This window comes from Protopterus annectens, chromosome 16.part0, assembly GCF_019279795.1.
Source record: "Protopterus annectens isolate FY-2018-M chromosome 16.part0, PAN1.0, whole genome shotgun sequence".
In the NCBI taxonomy this organism is placed as follows: Eukaryota; Metazoa; Chordata; order Ceratodontiformes; family Protopteridae; genus Protopterus; species Protopterus annectens.
In genome coordinates, this window is record NC_056750.1 from 657,931,135 (window position 1) to 657,958,520 (window position 27,386).

At 39.2% G+C, this 27,386-nt stretch overlaps 1 protein-coding gene across 1 annotated transcript in view; it reads right to left on the reverse strand.

The window, feature by feature from the left end:
• LOC122790935 (protein Niban 2-like) overlaps window positions 1-27,386 on the reverse strand; it is a 1,255,142-nt gene that overhangs the window by 214,196 nt on the left and 1,013,560 nt on the right. The window contains exon 7 of the mRNA XM_044058638.1: window positions 7,149-7,253. Within this exon, the coding sequence (XP_043914573.1) occupies window positions 7,149-7,253 (105 nt within the window). The remainder of the gene's footprint in view (window positions 1-7,148; window positions 7,254-27,386) is intronic.

The window sequence follows — 27,386 nt, forward strand, 5'->3', positions numbered from 1 at the left end:
TTCCACAGGTGAGAAAATTAACTTTTTCTGACATAGTGATGAAAACTCAGGTAGCGGCTGACCGGCACTCATGAGAACTGCTTCTGCTTTGGGCTCCACAGTAAGAAAGACTGATGTAATGGCATCGGCTGCCTTACTTAATACTACTGATAACCTGACATCAGTCCTCAGGCAACAGCAACAGATGCAGAAATATGAAGTATCTGGTATTCGGGCTGGAAATTCTCCCGGTGCAACTAACACTAGTTAAGACTGCAATCCAAATTGTAGCTTGCTACAGATCCCCCACCATACCAAAAGATTCTCACTACATCTTTCTAAACATACTGGAAAATATTAGGATAGAACCAAACACCCTAATACTGGGTGATTTTAACTACCCTGCCATTAACTGGGAAAACTACTCATGTACTAACACCTTTGCCCAACGGTTCTTGGAATACATAAATTCCAATGCCCTGGATCAACTAATCCATAGCCCTACCAGGGGCTCCAATATCCTAGACTTGGTCATTACCAACATGGGAAATCGATGCTCCATACCTATGGTCAACCCCCTCGTTAGTCAGGTCTGACCATAAGCTAATCACCCTTAGCATCCAGATCCTACCCCCACACCTCAGTACGGAAACCTCCATGAAAAACTTCTCCAAAGCCAACTTCATGCTAGTCAAGTCAGAAGTGACAAACTTCATGACACCCATGCAGACGGGAATTGAAAGTTCAACTGCTGAATCCTACACTAAGGCACTGTACGAGCACATCCACTCATGCATGAATCGTGCCATCCCAAATAGAACCAAGATGCTCTCATCCAAAAAAGGAAGCAAATCTGGTGGTCCCCTGCCATAAACAAACTTTACCACAAAAGGAAGAAACTGTTGCAGAAAAGAGGAAAATCCCAGGATGCAAAAAACTCCCTTACCAGCCTCAGTAAAAAACTGAGATCCCTCATAAAAACCTCCAAAGCTAGTTACGAAAATAAAATTGCTAAAGATTCGAAAGACAACCACAAGGCATTCTATAACTATGTCAAGAATCTAAATGGCAATGCCGAGATCTGCTCTGAGCTAAAATAGAATAGCATTAATTAAACTGATCCCAAGGATATTGCCAATATCCTGGCAGATCGATTCAGTGGAACTTCACCCCCTCTCATCCCCTAAATGGCCCATCTCAATACCGGAAGATTGCCAAATTCTGGTAATAACGGCCACACAGGTAAAAAAACTCACACTCCTAAGCTAAGAATACAGCATCCGTGGGACCAGATGACATCCCGGGCTGTGTACTACATGAACTACAATATGAACTGGCACCTCACCCAAGTGTCATGTTTAATCATAGCCTCACCTCAGGTTTTGTGCCTACTGAGTGGCACACAGCTACAGTTATCCCACTTCACAAGGGGGGGTCCACCTTGGAATCTGGAAACTACCGTCCCATCAGTCTGACAAGCATCATCTGCAAGGCCATGGAGCATATCATGGAACTTGTAAAAAAAGACATTGGCAACCTTCAAACACTGGACCCACCCAGTTTGGGTTAGCTAAGAACTGATCTTGTCTCCTGAACCTGACTGACTTCAAATCAGTCTCCAGAGCCATGGACAAGGGTAAGGTGGTCTACACACCACCTATCTAGACCTTGCCAAGGCCTTTGACATCATCCCCCACTCTGGAATCATAGATAAACTCACTAAGCTGGGCATTAATCCCTATGTCACCCAATGAGTTGCTAGCTGGCTTACTGATAGACTCCAAATCCAGCTCCAGACAAGTGACAAGTGGAGTAACCTCAGGGCTCAGTCCTGGGACCGCTGTTATTTGGCATCTACTTTTCTGAAGTACAGGCCGACTCTAAGGGACTCTGGGTAACAAAGTTTGCAGATGACTGCAAACTGGGAGCCATTATTGAATCCCCAAATGATGTGGATACTCTACAAAAGGGCCTTACAGAAACAGATGCTTGGTGCCAGAGCCATGGGCTCAAGCTCAATGCCAAGAAATGTATTGTTAGGTCATCTGCCAATGTGTTTTTCTTTCCTGGCAGGAATTGTGCTTGTAATTGAACCAGGTAAGACAGTGCAGTGCTCCACAAAATCATTGCTTGCCCACAAAGACGGTAGAAATGTGTGCCCCCTTGCTTATGTACCACATTACTGTGGTATTGTCCGTCTATTAGTTGTCCTGGGTGTAGAAATTTCTTGAAATCTGTTAGGGCATTCTGTACTGCTAACATTTCTTTTTGATAGATATATAGATGCCTCTGATCTGTAGTCCATTTGCCCTGAATGCACTGCCCTGCCATGTGTGCTCCCCAGGCATAGTCCGATGCATCTGTTGTCATAGTTTGCCTGGCTGTGGGTAAGGTGAAAGGCTGACCCTTGTTGAGGTGACATGCCTGTGCCCACCATCGAAACTCCTGTTGAAGGCAGGGAATGAGTGGCGTCATTGTTTCCAAGCTGTGGCTGTGCTGAGTCCATACACTTTTCAGGTACCATTGTAATTTCCTCATATGCAGTTTTGCAAATGGTATTAGCAGTATGCAAGATACCATGAATCCCAAGGCCTGCAGAATTTTTCTTGCAGGGAGTTGGGTCTGTTGCCATTATTTTGAAATATTGAATCAGCTGTCGTTGCTTGTCTGGCGATAAGCCATCTGGGCCATTGTATTCAAGCTGGCACCCAGGAATATTATGTTTTGTGAGGGCACTAGTTTTGATTTCTTTTCGTTTACTGTGTGCCAGATGCTTTAAAAGAATGTCCTTGTTTTCTGCTTGAATAAGGCAGTCGTTCAGGTATGGGTATATTTGAATTCCTCCTCTGTCTGCAGTATGCAATTACTGGTGCTAGGCATTTTGTGAAGACCCTGGGCGCAGTAGATAAGCCAAAGGGCAGTGCATAGAATTGATAGTGCGTTGAACCTGCAATGAAGCGGAGGTAACTTCTGCAATTTTGTCCGATAGGGACATGCAGGTATGCCTCCTTGAGGTCCAAAGTGACTAGCCAAGCATTCTTGCCCAGCATGGGAAGTAGCTGCTGTAGTATTAGCATCTTGAATTTTGGTATTTGCAGATAGGTGTTCAGAATTGAAAGATCCAGAATGGGTCTCCATGCTTTGTCCTTTCTTGGGACTAGAAGAGTCTAGAGTAAAATCCTTGTCCTTGCTCCTGTCTAAGTACCTGTTGAATGGCTCATGTCCATGAGAGCTGCAATTTGTTTTTGTGCCTCTGCTCATTGATTTGGTAGCAGGTTTGGCATTCCTTTGATCCTTATTAAGATATGAAAGTGGAATCTGTATCCTTGAGACAATGTTTAGAACCCATTTGTCTTTTGTGATTATATGCCAGTTGTCTGCAAAAAATGCTAGTTTTACTTCCAAGGGAGTTGGCCAGGAGAGATTTGCTTGGTAGTTTTAGGATAGAGTCATTGTGTTTGTCTTCTGCTAGCTTGGGGCACGTCTTCTCCCTTTCTGGGTGGCAGTACCCCATTGGCAAGGTTTGTAAGGGCCCTGTGACTGACCTCTGCCCCTTGGGCGTCTGTATTTGCCCCTCTGTGATCTGTCAGAAGCTGGAAAGGACCAGTTTTTTGTTGGCCAGTTTCTGCTGAAACGAGGGAGTTGTACCTGCAAAAAATCCTTGACCGTTTGCATAGACTTTGCCTTATCCTCCATTTTCTTTATAACCTCTTCTGCTTTGACACCAAATACATCCTGCTGTAAAGGTGCATCCAATAATTTTGCTTTAACATGGTCGGGAAGGGTTTGCTCTTTTAACCAAGCATGTCTATATATGACAGAGCCAGTAACAGCTGCTCTACAGGAGGCTTCCAATGAATCAAATCCACATTGTAAAGTATGTTTGCCCACCTGTTCAGCTGCATGCAACATATCCTACATTTCCTTGAATTCAGGCAGTTCTGAATGTGTGCTCATTTTTTGTTTTAACTCAGACATTAGGAAATGTTGATATTTCAACATGTGAAACTGACAATTTAATGCTCTCATAGCCAGAGTTGCAGAGGTATATATTTTCTTCACCCATCTATCTAGGGCTCTGGAATCCCTTTCAGAGGGCACAGGATTTTTAGCCATAGAAGCTTTAGCTCCATTAGGACCCTGGAAAATTGTTTCTGGGTCAGCTACAGGGCTTTTATAAAGGAATTTGAGAGAGTCAGGTACTCTGTAGTAATCTGTCTGGTTTGGCTGGAGCAGGAGGTAGAGAGTCTGGATTTAAACTAGACTCCAAGTAAACATCATCCACAGTATCTAAACGGGTGGGGATGGGCAAGAGGTCTGTGCTGGGGTAGAAAAAGGAACTCTGAGCCTTTTCTTAGAATCAGAGTAATCCTGGCCTTCCCAGTGGAAATGTTCCCTCATGCTATGTAAAGTTTCCCCAAAGGAGTAGTCTTCAGGGGGAGATGCTGAGGGAATAGAGTCTTCAGCATCAGAGTCTTTATAAGGTAGAAAAGTGTAATCCTGTTCCTCAGAAGAATCTGAGGAGAGTGAAACCTGGTCAGAGGATGCATAATCCTCCTCTTGTCTTGGTCTTTTATCAAGAGGGGGATGGAAACCCCTGATAAGGATAATCAAATCTTCAGCCATCTTAAGCATCTGTTTCTTAGGCATGGGGCCTTGAACTGTAGACTGATGTACAGTTTTCTTACATTTTAAAGGAGTTTTAAGCTTAGCATAAGATTCAATGGTGAGTGTAGTCAGTCTGAAGACACCTTCTGCAACCGAAGGTGTTCCCAACTGCACCGGTGTCTACTTCTCCTCCGGTGTCGGAAGATGGCTGTGTCGGCCTAGTAGGCTCCGCTTGGCAATCTGCAGCTGTCTGGGGTTCCAGTTCTGCGGTCGTCAGGGGCTGCACAGGCGGATCACTGAAAACCGGAGAACCAGTGACAGGCCCAGCTGAGGCCTCTGAGTCTGGCTTGTTCCTAGGCTGCCTATCCTTATCCTTGCGTTTTTTATGTATGGCGGTCATCGGCTGCTCCGACAGCATGATATAATTAAATTTCTTACCAAAGTAATGCCGTAAGAAGTCAAAACAGCATTTGATAGTTTATTAAACCTAGCACAAAACCGACAACCTGTGACATCGTGGTCTGGGCCTAGGCAAGGAATACAATAGAAATGGAAGTCCTTAATAGGTATTTGCTTCCCACAAGAAATGCAACAGTTAACGTTTTCTGACATCGGACTGAGGCAAGAAAATGTTCCCCAACGGGGTACTTAGCTTTACTGAAGACTTCGGACTGAAATTCAAATCGAAAATCTCAGGTGTCGGCCGACCGGCACTTGCAAACTGCTTCTGCTTCGGGCACCGTGCGGCAAGAAAGACTGGAGAAAATGGCGTTGGATGCCTCTTGTATACCCCTGGCGCACTGATGTCAGGGAAGAAGTGACAGCAACCGACGCCGGACCAAGACTTTGGAATTCGGGCCGACTGCGGGACCGCCTGACGGCAGGATAACGCGAGTGTGTTGACTGCAGCAGGGTAACACGATGAACCATCTGTACTTTACTGTGTGTGTACTTGTCATCCTCCTAATGTGTACGTCCCTCACTGGTGCTAGTGGTGAGGACTGAGGCTCCTTGATTACTGGGCCAGTTCAGGGGCATCACAGCAAGTTTTTAAAAAAAGAAACAAATCCATGTTTGAAAGAAACATGCACAACTGTGCTGACGCAGCCACATACTATTCAGAAACAGCTGTCTTATTAATTCACTCTTTCAACCACTGATTACCTACTAAATCCAATGCAGTATCAAGAGGGGTCCAGAGTCTATCCCTGCACTTAGTGAATGCAAAGCACAAGAGTTCATCTTGAAGGGGAGGGGGGGGGCACTCAACCCATTGCAGGACACATGTGCACAGGCACACACAGCATGCACAACAAAGGATTAAGTTCAGCTCGCCCATCATAACCTGCTTTTGTGTTTCAGACCTGGATGCCAAGAAATTCACCTCAGAGAAGCTCAAGTAGTACATCTTGACATCCATTTAAAAGCCATAAAATACTTATTGACACTGTCAGAAGGGGAGCGTAATGCACTCCATTATATTTACATTTTTGTAGAATGTCCATATTATTGCTTCATATTTTTGGTCTGTTCCATGTAAAACAAATCTGTGTTTCTTGAACAAACTGAAGACTTAAAACACTAAATAATAGCATACATATCCTATTTCTCCTGCAATTTTCCAAGTATTTGTACAGGAAGTTAATAACATGTTAGTATATGGACAGCAGGCAGAAACAAATGTTTTGTTCTGCCACTGTCATTTGCTGATCATACAGGCAGATTTTCCTGTCTGATGCTAGACCTGACTTTAACAACATAGGCAGAGGGGTGCTTATCAATTAAGGTTGGGCCTAGTGCCACTCTGGCACTTCACATTGCGATATTGGGGAAATTGAGTTATCAACACACTCAATGAACTTCCAGTAATTTATAGAAATGTCACTATACCAAAAGCATATCTTTGTGATGGGGAGGAAACCAGATTATCAGGAGAAACTGAATGACAGATGGTAAACATAAGGCACCTCAAACTAAGAGCAAACCTGAAAACTAAGCAATGCATGTTACCCTTTTTATATATTCCATCTTTTTCCCATGGATGGTGAGGCTATCCCAATTTGTTTACCAATTTGATTTTCCAGTCTTTAAGCAGGTATTACCACAACTCCACACCAAAAATATCACATGTAACTCAACTACATAGCACATCCTGGTATTTGACATATGAACAACTGTACACGTATACTAACTTTGCTGTGAAAATTAGGGAAGGAGACAAGCAATGGGACAAAAAAGTAAACATGCTATAAGGACTGGGTGGAAGAGCTGAATACCTAGGTTTAACTCCCATCAGTTCTTGGTCATATGCCAATCCTGAAGAATTGTAATCATAATTCAGACTAGGCCAGAGTCAACACTGCAAACAAATTAAACTATGATGACCACTTAAAACAAGCAGCCTTTTTCCTGTTGACATGCATCCCTGCAATTAATGGAGAGTCAGATGCAAGCATGATGCCATGATAACCTTGGCAACTTAAAACCCCTTATACATAAAATATGATGCTAATGAAGGTGCTCTACATTTCTGATGTCTGACAGAACACTTTATGACCCACCTGTATCCAGGCCCGCTGTCTTTCCTGAACTTTGCCTTTCAGTCTTGGACTAATCATGTTTCTCAGTTCTGGCTGCAGATCTTCCATTACCAGGTTACTTAGAATCTGCAGAAAAAGAAAAAACAAAAATACAGCTGATGACATTTTTAGTCTGCTGCTTTAAAACTGGAAATTATTTCACAAATTCTTCAACTTACTGCCATTAGTTTACAGCTGGGACTAACTTCTTTTAGTTACTAACCTATCCAACCTTCACAGAACAAAGCATCTCTTTCTAGGGCACACTGACATTACAAACACTGGCTATGTTTATTTTATTTTCCTTTTCTTAATGGCACTTTCTAAATAAATTCAGTTACTGCCTATGTGCAGTGATTTCTAAAACAATAAAGAAAATTTAAAAGCAAAAAAAACTGAATTGTAATTATAGGAAGCACCAGTCTTGCCCAAACAACTCCAACACTGCACAAACAGATACTTTGTTAACCACAGTAACATTCACTTCCTAAATCTGGCACAGCCTGTTAGCACTTTGTTCCTCCTTACAAAAGTAGCAGGCATACTGGCTTTCTTTGCCTGTATGGACATTTTGGCCCCTAGCCATATCTGAAACCACAAAGTGCTTTATTCTTTATTCTGTGGAGCACCAGCCTAATTTTAGATACTTGAGCTTGTTTTCTTCCTGCTCCCCCAGGTCTCACGCATGCCATGCTACTACAGCAAGCTTCTGTTCTGAAAACCAAGTAACAGCACAATCACCCAGTTTCTGCAACAGATTTCTTTCCATACACTATTTTCTTCTGTATTTATTTACAGAGCTGGTTAGTTTATAAATGGAGAGAGCCAGAATCCCTTTTTGATTCGTGAAAATGAGTGGTATTTACAGTGAACAGAAGAAATCTGCCTAGGAACTTATTTTTATTTTTGAAACAAGTGCCATTGAATATCCAGTGTCCATCTGTACTACCCAAGGAGTATTCAGTTGTTAAAAACTCAGTTTAACATCTCACTTTCAGTAAGGCATCTCAGAATACAGACGATGTTCTAATCGCACCCTCCCAACTTAAGTTTGTTCTAATGGCCAGGGAACAGAATTTTCATAATAAGAACCACAAGTTTAAATTCCACAAGCAACACTGCTGCAGGGTGCAAGGTATCTGTCTGCACACCCACTGACCCATGTTTTATGGAGCAACTCAACTTTTGCAAGTTTGGACATGGATGTGGCAACTGACAGAACCCCCCCCCCCCTTCCCTATGCAGTTTCATCCTCTACTGTACACTACTTCCATGTAGCACACCACAGAAAAGAAGTACATTTTGATTTTCATCTGAGTGTTGCAAAGTAGGTATGCGGTGAAGCAAAGTTTTAAGTAAAGGCACCCAAGAGCAGCCAGCCACAGGACTCTGAAAACCAAACATCACTGTTACCTTGAAAGATCAAGTGGCTGTTTTATCTGGAGAAGACAAAGCCCCAAAATGTGAAGGATAACAACAAAGTGAGAGCAATGTGAACAGGAACAAGTGGGTTACACAAGTCATGCAGCAGCTGGTCAGAAGACAGCTTACGATCAGCAGCTATTTAAAAGATCTACAATAAGGGGTAAATGAGCAAGCAGAGAGAAGTTAATGTCATCTTGTACATGTCCCACACTCCTCTCCTTCCTATCACTCTCTCTGTGCTCGTCTAAGTCTCCTGGGAACTATAAAGGGCTGTATTATTCTTTCTGCTTCACCCCCTAAAAGGGGCACAAACTTAAGTAGAAAATAAGTGGCAGTCACTAGAGTTCCTGCCTGAGTTTGAAACCTACCTACCACTGAAGTAGATACACTAGCGCTTTTGATAGCTTCTGTCTTCAGACTTGGCTATAGATATACAGACTATTTTGTACAGCCAGTTTCATTAAACTGATGACCAGAACCTTGCAGTATTCTCTTACTGTGAGATTACGCAACCCTGGGAAAGAGATGTGTCAGAGTATATAATCACAGAGAGTTAGTATACACAAATAAAGGAATGGGTTAGAACCAAACTGCACCCCCCACACACACGGGAAAGAGATGTGTCAGAGTATATAATCACAGAGAGTTAGTGTACACAAATAAAGGAATGGGTTAGAACCAAACTGCACCCCCCACACACAGGAAAGAGATGTGTCCGAGTAAATAATCACAGAGAGTTAGTGTACACAAATAAAGGAATGGGTTAGAACCAAACTGCACCCCGCCACACACACACACACACACACACACACACACACACACGGGAAAGAGATGTGTCCTGGTATATAATCACAGAGAGTTAGTGTACACAAATAAAGGAATGGGTTAGAAGCAAACTGCAACCCCCCCCCACACACATATAGGGGTTCATTCAACTCACCAAAAATGCTTTTTTTTGCATTTCCTATTGCCTATTTAATGAATTTAACTACACAGTTTATATGTGCCAGTGTGAATGTGCCTGATTTTAACCATTCTAAATTATCATCATAAAGACGAGTTGAGTTGCTGCTGGTCCACATGAAACCAAATCGATAAATGACACAGTCACTTTTAGTATGACTTGACTGTGTTCTAGTCTACATTCCAAGGTGGGGCTAATTAAACAGATGCCCCTTCGAAAGCACAGCCAGATTATGGACATCACTGAAGCTGGACAGATTAATGGATAAAGCTCTCCCAAATTACAGAACACTGCCAGATCAGACTTGCTTCTTTTCCCTTAGCCAGAAGGAACAAACAGGTAGGGAAATACAGCTTTATGTCAGACTCCAGCCTACACTCTGTGCAGTGCGAACCTAAAATCCAAAAAGATAAAGGTACTATGAAATAGGTATGCTTGCAAACACAACACAGTTGCCTCATGTTTTGGCTGATGTATCCAATTATACCATGACCAGTACAAACTAGATAAAGAAATTTAACTCACAAATACACTAGGCATGGAAAATACTTTGAAACACCATGGGTGGAAGGTTTGAAACATTGCATACTGTGCAAATACTTTGAAAACATTCATGTCCCTTGTTTTCCTTTCCTTCCATCCTGACTACAGTTTACAACTGCAATGCATGCCACTACAAACTCATGTTCAGCTGATCCATACACGTTTATCTGAACTCTGCTTAATGAACTACTTTCAAAATCTCATATTGTAAAATACTGGTGAATGTCCATAACATAAGATTCTAAACCATATATTTGTGTGTATGCTCATTCAATTTGGGTGGAAAAAAAAAACTTAGTTGGCACAAATGGTGGCATTAAACAACTATCAATAACAAAAACAATGCCAAAACGTACAGCTGTGCAAGTTGCACTTACCATGACAGCAGTTTAAAATTCCTCACTGCTACAGTAGTCCTTAGGCCAGTGCTTGTCAAACTGTCTACAGAGAGGGACCATTGGCTTTGATTTCCAACCCATTATAGACCAGTACTTCCATAAAACTGTAATACACAGGTAAGGGCACACTCATACCACTTGGATGATTTTTCTTGTGTTTCTAGACTTTCTCTTATGCTGGACAGCAAGACTGCAATAAATGACAGAGTTAAGCCAATTGTATGGGGGCCACTAGGCCCTCAGAATAGTTGGGCTATAGATGGTCTGAGTTGCATTTTAGAGCTTTTTCCAACCTTTTGATCCAACAATGGCCTTAAAAGTTTTGGCTACTGAAAGGAATTTAGTCTCATTAGCCATTCCCAAGCTTTAGTACACAAAAATAGTATTTCTCAAACTGAAATGACAAATACTTACATGGATACAAAGAGGCATACCTGGAAATAACTAGGAATACCGTTGCATTTCTACTCAAAAAAATTGTTTCTTCCCATGCAGTACTCAGATGTTGGATTGATATTGGAGTTAAAAACCATCACAATTTATATTTAAAAGTTGCTTTCACACACTTTCACATCATGTCCCATCATCCAAACCATCAAAAGAATCTACAAACACCCAAATCTGGGCTCAATTTTAAATATTGCTGTTACAAAGAATACTGCTAGAACAGGTTTTGAATTTCCAAGCATTTTCTGAATGATACAAAGTATGAAAGTCCCATTCATTAGTTAGCGATTGCAATCCACAGTAATTTAAATAAATAAAACCGTAACTCTTGTGTGGAACACACCAAAACATAAGATCGGAATCAGTAGAGAGCAATGCTCTCTGCACAAATGCACACACAAATACAGGGCAACCTAATGCAAAACCTTTCTACCCCCCACAACCTATTAGTTCAGAAATCTGTCTGTCCTTAGATTGTTGCAAGAGTAACCAGCTTCACACTAATTTCTGAAATATATCAAGTCTGAAACAGAAAAGTCTGTCATTTAGTGATGCAGTCCCTTCAAGTTTGCCAGAAAGAGAAGAAACAAATTCAGCTGCCCCAGTAAATCCACTATTAATATATAAATCAAACATGCCTCATATGCCAGTAACTGCTTCTCCAACCAGCCAGCCAGCGAAGGGCTCAGAAAGCTGGCAGGTTGGTTAACTGGACTGACCTCCCAATGGTCAGTGCATTTAACTAACCATCTTCTCCAGTTAAGATGATCCACAAGCCATTTATATTTTAATCTCCAAGAAAAACTGCATTGCTTTACAAAATGAGAGAAATAGCCTGAAGACTGGCAACAAACAGTCTGGGAGCCAGCAGAGGTCCACTGACCACATTGTCTAGTCTATATGGGTCGTTTCCCACCCCTGGAAACGACCAGCCAACTTCAAAAAGCTCAGGCTTACCCCACACAAACTTTCACTCTGACGGATTGTTGAATAATCCTTTGGAGGGAAATCAGTAGGCAGAATGAAGCTTTCTTGAGGACTTTCTTGCCCATACAATGACAAGAGCATAATATCCACAAATAACCAAATAACATTATATATTCTAACTCTGCTTTATAAGTTCTGTTAAAGCAGAAAGCAAATGTAACTATAATTTATATCTCAGCTACAACTATATGTAAGACTAGGGGGAATGGAGGGTGAGTGTAGCTAGTGCAGCAGTGAAGAATTTGAACATTTACTGTTATGGGCACACAAATGCACCACGCCCATCACTCCAACTGCTGCAGTAGCCTTTAGGCTGTACTGGTTGAATACCAAAGTCTAGTCATCTTGGGAGGAGAACAAATATGGATCCAAGAACACATGGAGAATGGCCTTAAAGTTTGACCTGGACCTATAAAAGTAATCCAGTTTACAATGCTTTGTAAGGGTGTGTACAGAGGACCATGTAGCTGCCTCTAGAATGCTTGAGTCCACCTCTTTTCAGCATGCCATCAAAGACATGGCTCTAGTGGAATGTGCCTCTATACTGCCTGGAATGGATCTGCTACCATTGGAACAATAAAAATACAAAACAGCAGGTGAGGATAATGACACAGAAATTGTCTGTTTAGACCCAGGGTAACTTTTTATTCCCCATCAGTGGGCGAAAATGACAAAATAGTCTATCAGCTTTTCTAAAGAGCTTAGTTTCAAGATAATGCCCAGGCTACCTCTGCATGTCCACAGTATGCAGAATCTGTTCTTCCTATTTTTTAGGTTCTAGGTAGAATCCTTAGAATCAAGCCATCAGTCTTCCCAGTTAACTCTGAAACCACGCTGGGCATGAATGAGGGGTTTGTTCTTAAAGATACCCTAAAAATGTCAGGGCAATGGCGCATACAGTTTCAAATCGGATTAATAGACATATTCAAAAGGTGACCGTCCATTTCTCCAGAACAACGTTTAGACCTTAAGGAGGAGCACCCTGTTTATGAGGTAATCTCTGATGCAAAACCCCTTTCAGGAACTGTTTGGTAAAAGACGGATTATAAAGTGTAAGATCTATGGCAGACATGCTAAAATGGTCCCAAGATGAACCTTTACAGAGGAAAAAGAAAGTGAGGCCAGTGGAAAGTAACCCAGACAAATACTTGAGCAGCCATGCTATAAAACTCTCTGAAGGGACCCTGGTTATTGGCTAGACACTATCTAGAAAATCACTTCCACTTACCAACATAGGATTTTCTAGTAGCAGGCTTTCATCCCTCCTTTAGTATCTGGTGCATTTCCTCATTAAAAAAGGTGCCTGAATCAACGAGCCAGTTGAATTTGATATTTGGGATGTATCGAGCTTCCCTCGTCTTTTGAGAGTAGAGCCAGTCTGTGACAAAGCTGTTAGGAACTGCCCTTGGCAATCCATAACAAGGAAGAATCAGTGTTGCCTAGGCCAAAAGATGATCACCACAATCGAGTCTCCTTTTGAATCTTCAGTATTACCCTGGAAATCAGTGGAAAGGGTGGAAATGCATAAAGGAACATTCCCTTCCAAGGGAATGAGAATGCATCTGTTTTCCATGCTTGCTTGAAGGGGACCCCTGGATGAAAACTTGTTTAGGCAATTGTTTTGAAAGGAGGTGAACATATTTCAGGTGTTCCTCACAACTGGATGTATTCCTTGAAGCCCCCCTCAATTTCCATTCATCAAATCTGTCCTGGTCCTACTCAGCTTGTCTGTCTCTGTTCTGCTCCTGAGAGAAAATAAGATTCTGGGAACATTAAGGAATGCTGAAGAGCCAACTCCTAGCTATCACTGCCAGCCTTCACAGGGGTATGATCTTGTTCTGACTTAACATTTTTTGACCAGGGAAGTCTGACAGGGTCTAACAGTTGCCATTAGCAGTGGAGGCCCAGAGAGAAAAGATACATAATAATTTTAACAGTACATGTACAAAAACACTAACAATGACAGTACAGAAAGGAGTGCAAAAATATAATGTATAGAAATGGGAATGAGTATATCATCTCGTAACAAATTAGTAGAGAGGTAATCATCATTGATCGAAAATACAAACTTATTAACTTCAAACTTTGACAGAAGATTATGCGCAAGACCTGTTGATTTGAATTCACAATACATTAGCTACAAGAAAAAAAACAGCATCATGAGAAAAATGGTAGAGTTAAGTTACTTAATATAGAAAGGACTAGGACTGGAATGTAGGAGAGGCATACAGGTAGAGAAAATAAAGTGAAAGCAATAACCTCAATAGGTAATCCTTCATTAAGGGGTGGAGTTGGCCTAGCTTTTTGTCCTGCTTGTGAGCAGGACCAATTCCATGATTTAATAAGGTATTCATTTAACGTGCGCTTGAAGCATAAAAGTACTAGGTTCTGATGTTTGTAGGTAGAGTTCCATACTTTGGCTATTGAATGTGCACATAGCCTTTGACCTGAAGATTTACTAGGTTTTTGAATAACCAGCATCTTTATTCTCTGATCAAAGGGGACATTTAGGTAAGCAACCATTGAGTACTGAACTTAGGAGCAGGAAGTATATATCACTTTATGGGCGGTTAAGAGATGTACTTAGCCAAGATGTTGCAAAAACTCAAACCAGATGAGAAATGGAGAAGTGGAACAGTGATGGGTGTGGTAGGCAGCATTGGTAACAATGTTTGTGATTTTGTTGCAACAAGACTACATATTTTTGCTTTTAGTGAGATATTAAAGTTTGCAATAATGGTTGCACCATTTAGAAGCAAGTGTAACAGGTAGGAAGTGGCAAGGGTGCATTTTGTGGCTGTGCTTAGAATTTTTTTTATGTCTACAGAGCATGCAGAGTTTCTGAGGAGTCCTTTTTATACAGTGTTGGATGTGAAGGTTGAATTTAGGATAGTCATCTATTACTCTCAAGAGTTTGGTATGTCAGACAACTTCAATTAGGGTGTTATTCTATTAGGTGACACTGAAGTTGGATTTGACAAGAGTTAATGTTTTGGGGGTAAAAAGGAGAATTTCTTTTTAGGGTTGAGTAAGAGATGTGAATTGCTAAGCCAAAGTTCAGTGGAAAAGAAAACCTGCTGGGTTATCTGTTGCAGGTGGGAGTGTGTCTGACAAGCGCATGACAGTGGCATCATCAGCATATTGTGTAAGGATGGCTGCATGGCATAAAGTGTGGAAGTCACCAAGAAAGACATTAAAAAAGGAAGGGATTCAAGAACAGAACCCTGTGTTACGCCATTAATATTAGGAAGGTAAGGTGAGAGGGAGCCTTGACATTTTACAGATGGCCTATTAGACAACTGGTAAATCATTGTCAGATGTGGGGGGATAGACCTAGTTTAGCAAGAAACTGAAGAAATTTTCTATGTGAAAATCATATCAAAGGCCTTTGAGAGGTCAAGGAATAATAAGACACGTTTTCCACAGGCCCTTGTCATTATTGATAGTTTCTGCAAAAGAAAGTAGGATAGATTCTGTGCTGTGTGTAGGCTGAAATCCATGCTGGATGTTAGTTAGGAGTTGGCATTATAGAAGACAATCAAGCAGTTGCTTATGGATACATTTTTCAAGGAGCTTGGAGGTGGGTGATAAGACAGCAATGGGCTAATAATTTGATACTTCAATTGAATCATCTCCTTGGTGTAGAGGGATGATAAAATTACCTTTCCCAAATTTCAGGGACATACGAGTCACTAATGGATCTAGTAATGAGAATATTAACTGGATATGGTATGGCCTCAGCTGTAACTTTTAGATATCCAGCTGGGAGATTATCGGCAGAGGAGGAGCAGACTTTTAGCTTAGATTTTTTTTTATTATGCTGGTTGACTAGCATGTAGGAAAATGTATAGAGGCAGAGTGGGGTCAAGATAGGGACACACTGGTTTAGAATTTAAAGTTGTGGATGGAGGGGTAAGATGCATTAGATTGAGGGTTTGCAGGAAGAGGAATGACTGAGTGACTTAAATTACATGTCATAGAATACTGTAATAAAATAATTAGAGAGTATGGAATCGATTTGGAGTGGGGTCTTATTAGGATGGAGTGGAGTAAGTAGAGAGTTAAGAGATGATCAAAACTGTTTCCATTTATTCTTCTAGTTATTTTGGAGCAGCATGTAGAATTCTCTCATCTTTTTTTACTCTACTTTTGACCAGATTGTGCAAGTATCTAAAGGTTTGTAAATGAGTACTCATTTCATAGTTTAACCGTTCTTTCTATCCTTTATCTCTACTGCTTAATTGCTTGTGAGCTTTAGCTAGCCATGAGGCATATCTGGTGTTAATTCTGTTCCTTCACTATTAAGGATATGAAGGAAGGTAGTATTAAAGTAATTTAGTACCTCATCTATAGGTAGCGTTTTTAAGGCAGACCAGTTTATATACTTGAGTACATTAATAAGGGTGTTTTGATTGAAATTAAATCAGTTGCATGTCATTTTGTATTGATGTTGTTCACAGATATGGGAGATTGCTCTAAGTATTGGCAAGTAAGTGGTCACACTCAATGCATTGAGGACAGTACCAGTTTTTATGGTATTTTTTAGGGGATGAGACAAGGATCCAGTCAAAGTGTGTTCAGCATATCCAGTTGGGGTTAAGGTAAGCTGGGTGAAACCAAAGAGATTTATACTGACAGTGTGAAGTGAAACTCAGCCAAGTAATGTTGACATCACCCATGAATACTGTTGCAGTAGTGACATTGCTGGACATCCAGGCTAACACACTTTTTGGTATACGTATACTTGGGGGGTGTAGTAAGGGCAGCAACACAAAGCTTTTTGAATTATTTAATTTTAACAATGAGGCAAGTATTTCAGCACTGGCAAAGTTTGGGATGGAGCAGCAATATATTGTCAGGTTATAGTGGTTAGCGTACAATATTGCAATTCCACCTTCCTTGTTATGTTGTCTATCTGCTCTGTTCACATTATATCCACAGGGTAGGATTTCTGAATTCCTGTGTGTTAGGTTTAAGCAAGGTTTCAGTAGCTACTAGAAAGTCAGAAGTTTGTACAGAGGTCCAGGCATGAAATTCTGTGGTTTTATTTTTGACCCTACAAAGATTAAATGTCATCAGATTAAGATGTTTAGTCTAAAGCAGGGTTGGCAATTCATTGGTGGGGCCTGGGTTAGGGTGAATATCTCCACGCAGGAATATATTAGAGAAAAGATATGGATAAAATTTAACTCTGGTAGCTTTCATGTGAGAGAAATTTGAGACAGGCATGTCTTGAGCTGGTATTTAGAACTATTACTTTTGGGGAAATGACTATTGCCAGTTTGCACAAACTGAGAGATTTGTTTATATACCCCAAGACTGTGGCGGTGTCTACAATCTCTTGCAGAGGTCAAGGGGGACTGAAAGTAATAGAAAGACTTCAAGCCATGTGTCACAACCAGCATCTCTTAAAATGCTTTTGTCTGAAGGATCCCCATAGGTCTTGCAATTATACCCCTCTGGAAACTGCTTCCTGAGCAAACCTGATGCATCTGTGGTGACAGACTGGATTGGGGTCTGAGGAGAGAAGGGGAGATCCAGGTTCGGTTTAATTTGTTGTTTCTACCAAAGCAGATCCCTTTTTTATAATGCCCCAAACTGGAATTTGACACTTCAGAGATGGCAAATGCTGGGTTCTAGGTTTTTTTTTAATCTCTGTATTTTTCATGTGTAATCTGGCAAGAACCATCAGAATCTTAGAAACTATGAATCCTAGGATCCTGAGGCATTCCCTTGCATAAGTATAAGACTGACTGAAGTTCCAGAAAAAACTCCGGATAAAGATTCACCTTGTCTTGTGTTGAAAAGGCCTTTAGAAGAATCTACAAAGGCAGTCCAGAAACAATATTGTAAGACAGAGAAGTTACAGTATTTATCTGGAAGACCAGATTGTTCAGGATAGACATGACCCACATTAATGCCTCTTGTCATTTGAATAAATACGCTGTAAAGATAAGCAAGTCATCCAAGGAGACTTGTGAATGCCATTTAGTCTGCAATAAGCTATGAGTGTGGACAGACATTTTATGAAAACCACTAGAGCTGTAGATAAACTAGTGACCCAGAAACAGAGGACCTTAGAAAGTTCCTGAAGCCTATGGTTATGGGAACATGGTAGTAAATATTCTTTACGTCTGGAGTTATCAAACGCTCATGAGGAATGAGTGGTAGCAGGTTCTGCAAGATCAACATTTTGAACGTTGGAGCTTTCATGGAAAGACTTTGAAATGAAACATCTGCTTACTGTTCTACATGATTCTCTCTTTGGTACCAGAAGCATTCTGGAATAGAAACCTTTGCTCTTTTGATTTAAAGGCATTGGCTCTATGTCTCCCTGGGTGTGTAAACACGAAATACCCCGAGGAAAAAATTCAGTTTGGTTTTGGGGGTGTGAAGGTATTCCTCCAAGTTGTTTTGGTATCAAGTGACATCTGTGGCCCAACTGCACCACTTTTACTACTCAGGAGTCTTGAAACAATCTTTTGCCAAGAGAAATGCTGATGGCCACTTTTTGGGACAGATTTGAATTAATATTTTGGGGGGGGGTGCAAGGAATGCTGGCATAGTCATTCTGAGCTGTTGTTCTGTCCCTTTTCTTGAAAAGATCCTTTTTTATTGGTGTTACCCTCTGCTCATCTCTTAGTTGCATTTTTTATGCTAGATCATTTTTATTTTTACTTTTTATTGTACGAGACATGCCTACAAAATTTGTATTGGGGTACATGAAATATCTTAGAAACTTCCTGAACTAATTTCATCATATTGTTGACCAGGGTAACAGAAGATCCTAACAATACTTCCTTAACTAAAGGAGAATCCAACATTTCGGCCTTGACCTCACCTGGAAACCTTTGGTTACATTCCTAAGCAAACCTTCAACACTGTAGCAGGGGCAGTGGCTTTAGACATTATCTAGACCATCTTATGCATTTTCCAAATCATTTTTAGGCATCTGAGAAAGGCTAGCGGCAGTTTGGTTCAGGAAAGTTTTCTTCTATATGAAGAGTAGAAGCTAATTCCTTGAGACTGTCCATATGATGTAGCATATATTTCCACACGTATGCCTAGTAATTTAGCTTTTTTTCCCCTCTGTTTTTACTTTTTTTTTTGTTCAACAAATTATGTTTTCCAAAAATAACAATAATTAAATTTCAAAAATAATGAATAAAGTAATATTATATACAATATTTACAAAGGCCCAATAATCAAGAGAAAATAAGTGAAAAGGACCGAATCTGACAATTCAATAAAATGTTTAGTCTCTTTAATTTCTTATGGAAGAGACTGTGTCCATGTTTAGCATTTCAATAAGTGAGAGAATTTTATTCCATGGATTATTTGCCCAGGTTTTGGGAAAAATTCCCAGTTCCTTGACTTTTGTTTCCATTAATGTAGCTTCTTGCAATAAGATCAAGTCTTAAATGCTGGGCTCAGAGGAGGATTTCCATTTCCTTGTAATACACTTCCTAGCTACAGCTAGTACAGTCCACAGAAGATGCTTATCATTTTTATTCTTTTCTGTTACTTCATTGACATTTAAAATTATTAGAGATTTTGTTAATACAAATGTATCAGTATAAATGGCTTTAAGAAATTTACCAATTTCTTCCCAGTATTTTTTATTACTATTGCAATCATATAGAATGTGTGACCAATCTGCTTCACAACTTAAAGAATATCAACAAATAACGTTTTGGAAAGAATTGAATTTGGCTATCCTGTTAGAGTATAAAAGGCTCTAGGTAGATATTTCCATGTAAAAATCTTCCAAGCTTGTACATTGGAAGTTAACTTGATGGAATACAATAGCTTGATTTTGCATTCAGTTGATTAATTGATAATCCCTTTAAGACGGTCCAATAATTCTGATTAGGTTTAACTTTATAAGCTATTATAATTCTATATAATTTGGATATAGAAAACTGTTTTGTATAGGTAATTTGTGAATTTAGGCTCTACTTTAAAACATGAATTTACATAGATCTTGAGCATAGAATACTTTGCCAGTCTGCATTTGATACATCAAATATATTTATAATTTGATTGTCTAGAACTTTTTGATCCTTTATACAATGCTGCCAACAAGTAAAGTTCTTTAATTCCCAATTAGTGAGTGCGTTCTTGTGGATTTTATTGATGACATTTTTTGTAGAATTAAAGGGTATTAACAAATCGAGCCATAATTTTATGTCAGCATTCGTGTTTATGAAACTTCTAAATAAGTTATAAATATAATTTATGCAATTTAGATTGGTGGGTTTTATGTTATATCGGAAGTTAACACATGGCCATTTGTTTTGATCATTTAGTGATAAACTTATTTTATTTTCATTTAAAAAGACAGTAGTACGTAGAGTCTTCCAAGCAGAAGAAAAATCTGGATTTATCCAGTTTATGACTATTTTAAAAATAGAAGCTTTAATTTAAGTCTCCAAATCTGGAAAGTTTATTCCTCCCAATTCCCACGGTCTTATGTGCTGAGCGAAAGCTATTCTATTCCTTTTTGGAAACCAAAGGAAGTTTAAGAATTTTCTCTCTTACAAACTTTTTATTTGGAATCATGGGAATGGCTTGGGCTATATAATTTATTTTTAGAAGTAATACCATTTTTATTAATTGCAGCCCATCTTCTAGTTTAAAATACAATTTATTCCAGTTTTCTATTTGTGCTTTTATAGAGTTTAAATTTTTATTATAGTTTAAGGTTAAAGTTGTACTAATATTTTCAGATATAATAATCCCTAGGTATTCTAAAGTGGAAATCCTTCTACCAATTATATGATTTGTACTTAAATGGAAATCGCTTTTCCTATTCAATAACATGTGACTTGATTTGGATTTCCTAAAACAAAGGCCTGAACTGAGAAAAAACTTTCCCACTTAAGTCCAACTCCTGTATAGATTCTTCTGAAACAGATAAGGTGAGGAGTACATCAGCAAAAAACATAATTTGAGTGAAACTGATTGTATGTGTTTAAGCCTTTTATTTTAGAGTCACAACGAATTATTGATGCAAATAATTCTACTTGTAGGGCAAATAAGATGGGAGACACAGGACAACCTTGTTTATACCTTTAGTTATTTTAATGTCTTCAGAGGTAAATGCTCCCAGTTTTCCATAGGCAAGATTATTTTTATATATTTTTTTTATCAGATTAATGAAATGTGGTGGAAACTCATTTCTAAAGTTTTGAAAAGATAATCCCATTTCAATGAATCAAAGGCTTTTTCTGTATCTAATGCAATTACGAGGGCTTCTAAATTATCTGTTTATGTCAATAACACTTGAAATTCTTTGAATATTGTCATATATGTGTCTATTATAAATAAACCGTCTTTGATCTTCATTTATGACTTGTATCAGAGATATTTTTTAATTCTGTTAACTAAGATAGACATGAATATTTTATAATCATTACTGAATAATGAGACTGGTCTGTATGAACTGCCAAGGCTGGGATCTTTATTTCCCTTTTTTATTGGTGTGATTAATGAATACCTCCAAGAGGGTGGGATTATATTTTGAGAATGCATTTCATTTAAGGTTTTGAGAAATTACCGAATTTGGAAATATTTTATATAGTTCCATTATTATTCCATCAATGCCTGGAGCTTTATTGTTTTTGCGCTCTCCGATTTTTTCAGTTATTTCTTTGAGGGAGATTTGTTTTCCAATACCAATTTTTAATTTTTCACGTTTTTAGTAAGATTTGTATCTATATCTAAAAAGTTAGATTTATTGTTGTTATACCAATAAGGTTTAGCATAGTGGAATTTAAACGCATCAAGAATATCATTTACAGCCGATACTTTATTTTTCCCTTCATGGATTATTTTATTTTTCCCTTCACAGATTATATTTGTAATGTTACTTTCCAAGTTTGGCCTTATTCTCATTGCTAGATTGTGTATATGTTTTGGGGAAACTGAATATGAAGTGAGTTAATTTTTCTAATACTAAATTTGTTTTGAGTTAAAATTTCATTGTATTTATTTAATTCCTCAATTTCTCTTTTTTTGAGAGAATCCCTTGTATCACCAGTATTGCTATTAATTTCAATATATTGTTTTGAATGTTATGCAATTCGAATTCCCATTCTTTTACTTTTGAACCAAGTCAGGATTCTACCATATAGGAATGCCTTAAAAGTGTCTCATAGAATTACAGCATTTTGTATTTTCAGTGTGACTGGTGTCTAAAAAATACTGGATTTCTGAAACTAACATAGGCTTTAATTGTTTTATTTTAGTGATATAAGCAGGGATTCTTGGTGCATAGATTAATCTTTTAAAATCCAGTAATTCAGAATTCTGAAGGCTAAATTAGAAGGGAAAAAAGTTCTCTTCCCTACTTGGCCCAACCTTTTATCGTCCTTAATACCATGAGAAGGGTTGTTATTGAACACCAGTCTGCAGCCAGTAAGATGCAGTGGAGATGGCAGCAGTGTCTGAATGTGAGAGAAAATAAATGTATTTGCTTTAAGTACCTTATACAGTTTTTCTTCTGTTTTAGGGACTGATGGTTGTGTAACAGGATAACTATAGACATCATTCTAGACGTCCTCCAGAATAAGCAATGCAGGAGGGAAGAGTGGAATGAGGTATATCCATTTGTAATATGTCACAATACCTCCTCAGTGCAGGGGGAACATTTATTTGTTCTCATAGGAATACCTCCATTCATCCTGGTAATGGACTGTTAAATTAAAATTCCTCTACAGGTGAATAAGAATTAAGGTTTTGCACAACCAGAGAGCTGGGCTTGGGAATCTGTAGGAGAAGCATCCCTATATTTGTCAAAACAAGTATCCAATACAGTTTCCTCAGGAATAATTTGACAGGGATTATTCATCTGTAAAGGTTTCTGCACGCCATGATTTACTGCCTGTAGCATTTATCTAGCCAAGGTAACGAATGTTTTGAATAGTAATAACTTCATTTAAAAACAATGTCCCTCTTTCTTAACAGAATTCTTAACAGAGGACCGACTCGTAGGACTGATGACTGACTAATCTAATGGTCTCTTACCCAGATTACCTTGAGAAGCATCACCCAGTGTCTCCCCCAGACCCAGAGAAGATGGTTTTCTCATGCCTATAATGGACACTGGAACAGCAAAAGTGACTGACCCCCTCATGCTAGCTGAAAGGACTGAAAGAAAAACCAGAGAAAGCTGGAGAAAAAAGTGGGTAGTCTGAGGATCAGCAAACAGCCACTGCAGGTTCACCCACTATTGGCTGATGAATAGACTGCACCCATGACAAAGGCAAAAATGCCTTGGTAAGGGATTATTTTTTTTCTCTTGGCAGTATGGAAGAATAAACAACCAAAGCAGAGCGAGTATTTATGCTGAAACCGGGGGAAAAAAAAAAGACCAAAAAAAAAACAGTAAACATTGCTGGAGTGAGTCAGTCAAAAGGTAAGTTGCCATTGAGTGTTCACAAGCAGCACACGTGCGCACACACAACCACCCCACTTTCCCCAATCCCTGTGCGTGTCTGTGCGTGCGTGTCTGTGTGGTCAGAGCTTTTGGAAGCTGGACAGTTGTTTCCAGGGCCAGAAACAACCCATATAACCCAGGGGCTATTGCAGCCGTGGAAATGATGAATACCAATGTGGTCAGTATGAGACTTTTTATTTAGGTTTAGCATCTAAAAGGCTTCAGAACAAATACAATACAAAGGTAAACTCTACCAAATTTGTTTAAAATTATTAAATGATGTATTTGTGTGAAATACAAATATACATAACAGAAATATAAACAAGTGTGTATCTACACTGCAGTATAAATTGACAAGAGAGTGAAGCACACTAGAAAGTGGGAACTTTGTGGTATGCAAATATAACTGCCAGCTAATCCCATGTATTCTAGTTGCATCTCCCAACAGTCTCCCCAAAATCAAATGGCACCATTTCTAACAAAAACAGAAATCTCTTAATTCATGAAAGGTATAACATTGCTTACTTAAACATTATTTTCTTTTGAATGTTTTATACATGGTTGTATATCCTGCACCATCCTTGTTTCACCATTTTTTCCAATGCAAAAACTCTCATAGGAGAGTCATCTTACCATGTAGACAAAAGCTTTGGTATTACAATCATACCTATAATTACTTCCAATAATTCTAACATCTCTCTACTTTTACATTTGGGTCAACATATGTGCACATATTACATAAACCATATTCTACAATGCTTTAAATTATATGCTTGTGATGTGAGAGGAATGTATAAACAGAGTCCTCCACTTAAATTTAACAAAAACAGAAACTAAGTCTGGCATACCCAAACATACTTATATTGGGCATTACTACCTCACAACTTAGCCATGGATTAAAGCCCATCTCATAATGTGTCTCAATTTGTTGCCATTTCTTAAGCATCTGACCTTGCAGATAACAGCAAAAATAAATGACGACATTGTTTTGTAATTACTTTTTGCTAGCAATTTAAAAATGTGCCATGACACTTGCATATGGTGTTTTTTTAAACACAAGTGGCTTCAATATTACTGTTCCCCATCAACATTTGAACTGATCCTGTTTATTTTACCTATGCAACTGTGGACTTGTACGTACTTAATTTTGCAGAGGATCAAGCCTTTCAGTACCCCCCCCCCCCCAATACAGTGGGCTGCACCCTAATAAATCAACAATCTGTTTTGCAATAATACATCACAATCCTATTTCTCCAAGGCTAGGCAACCTTGGAGGAAAAATATAAAGGTACAGTGGGTGAGGGTGACAACAGTGACAGTTGCACAGCCCACATTTTGATTTTTGTCTAAGCATTTGCTGACGTTTACTGATGTGCATTTCACCAACATTTCTGTCAGTTTACTGTTTTAACTTTTCAGGTTTAGTTTTGTGTGTTTTAGAATTTATGGCTTGGTAAGACGAACTAGACTTGGCACGATTTTTATTCCAGCGAGGTAATCTGTTAAACCACAAGAGTACAATGCTATATAAAACATGTCCTGCAATGACATTCGTTTAGATTATTAAGCTAGCAGCTGTTCTCAGCAGGACTCATTGCCTCTATGATATCATGTAGTATGCACCTGCTGTCAAGCAAAGAAAAATTATTCAGAAACTAAAAATCAGCAAAAGTATTTGGACAGAATATAATGTGAAGAAAAGTGCAAACAGTGGTTTAGGAACCAATGGAGATAGCCCAACAATTAATGTATTTCATATTTTAGTACATCTGAGAGCTGAGATCAATTCTAAAGTTAAATAAAAGTTACATAATCCTAGAATTTGTAATAGGCAAAAAGCATACAGAGTAAAAGGGGTCAACTAACATTTTCTGTTCTAAAGGAACATCCCAGTTTGGAAATGGTTTAGTACATTTATTCAGTCATATGGCTGGCTTGACTAAATTCCACCTTTTCAATGCCCAAGTTCAGCTTTTTTTTTTCCCTCAGCACATAATTTTCTGAGGCAGAGTTCAATATGTACATGCTTTGCAGTGAAGACTTACTACTCTTAAGACACATGACATCTGAAGATTTTTTTTCCTACTCAACCGGAGATTTTTTTTTCTATAAATGTATGCAACAGAGAACAGATACTCCCTTCTCTCAGGCGAGGGAATTCTTTGCTTCAAGTACCATAGGAATGCATTAATGCAATTCTAAAACTTCCAAAGCCTTCCATTTCAAATATAGCTTTGATATGTCCTTTACAGATTTTGCAATCTTCCACTCCAGCCTACTGCCTACATGGTATGCAGTCGCTTTCAATAAATGGCTCTTTCGTTTTTCATGGATTACACCACCTCAGGGCAGTGTGTTTAGAGGAAGCAGGTCCCAAGACTTCTGTAAAAGAATGCATCTGTTTTTAGACTGGAAATAAGCAGTTACAAAACCCAAGAGAAATAGTCTGGTCAGATGGGGGACAGATTTTCCTGACGTTTGAAATCTTCTCCCATCATCTTACTCCAACTTTAACCTCTGATAATACTGCACATTGCAGTGTCAGCAAAATAACTGTTCTTCAAGTGCAAAATAGCTTTCTGTACATGGCAGTCTAACTTCAACAACTGGTGAAGCAGTGTTGGGACACTAGTCTTTCTCAGCACTAGCTACAGGTATGCACAACTACTTCAGAGTCAATAAGGGGGGGGGGGGGCAGATGTCTTCATACCAAAAAAATGCCACTTAACCCCACATTTGCTGAAATGTCTGCTCGCCCATAATTCCTTTTCAGGAAAATATCTTTCTAGAAAGGTAAGGAAACACTGTCCAGTTCAGTACAAAAACCGTTGCAATGTCTTAGCCCCAGAATTCTTAAACTTTAAATATTTCATTACAGTTCACTTGATGTACACAGTCAAATTTTGCCCACTTTTAACATAGTAACAGCCACTTGGTAACATGCTACTTGTGCCTCATTAAAGAAAGGGAAGATCTGAAAAGGTGATGACCTCTTAAGTGTTTCACTTCTCAAGTATGACTTATGGTGCATAGAACATTCAAGCCAGGCAACAACAGAATGTATCCCCTCCTTCAAAGATGAGCTTCTTGAAAGCAACTGATTCACAGTTGACATCTCCAGACTCCAAAAAATGTTTCAGCCCACTGACTTAAGCATCTTTAGCAGAACAGTTTATGCTGCCTTGCATGGAATAGCGGTGGTCAAAGGTTAAAGCATTCTAAGTTTCACAGCAGCCCTGTTAAGTCTTGAGGGATAAATGTTCTTCCTGCTACTTGTTAAATTACTCATCACTGGGACAAGTACACTACCTTCCTGTATTAAAGTCAGATGGGTTTGTCATCTTGCAGGTCACCTTTTTCTCTCCCAGTGATTAAGTATCTGCTCCAGCATGGCATTGGAGTCATTTATTAATGACCTAAGGAGAGAAACCTTCCTTTTTTCTACATCTTCAATACACGCAGATTCACGTTGCACCAGAAAAAACAAATTAATGACTAGTTGAGCAAATATATTCAACTTGCTACTCACAGGCACGTACAATGCCCCTATGTTTTTAAATGCAGACAGACACCCAAAGAGAGACTGTGCCCACCTCTGATGCCTAATTAGGATCAAACAAAAAACAATGGACACAGTAATGTATTTTAACCCATTTCTTTTATACAGTTGTTCTCCCCTCCCCACAAACTTTAGTAACAATCTCAACCACAACCAAGTAATATCCTTTTGCTTTCACTGGGCCCATCTCCAAACAAATTACTCTACTAGTAAATGAATAGTCACAGTAATGTATTTTAGCCTTACAATGTCATACTTATGCACTGCCCTTCCTTGCTTTAGTAAGGCAATATCAATGATCATCAACAGTGAACATGCAAATGGCTCCCCCAAAGACTGCCTAGCCAAATCCACCACCAGTTTACCTTCAGATGTTTGACTGATTAAAGTTAAAGAAATCATGGCTACAGCAACATTTTCAACCTGTTGATCTCATACAAATCCACTCCTCTCCCCG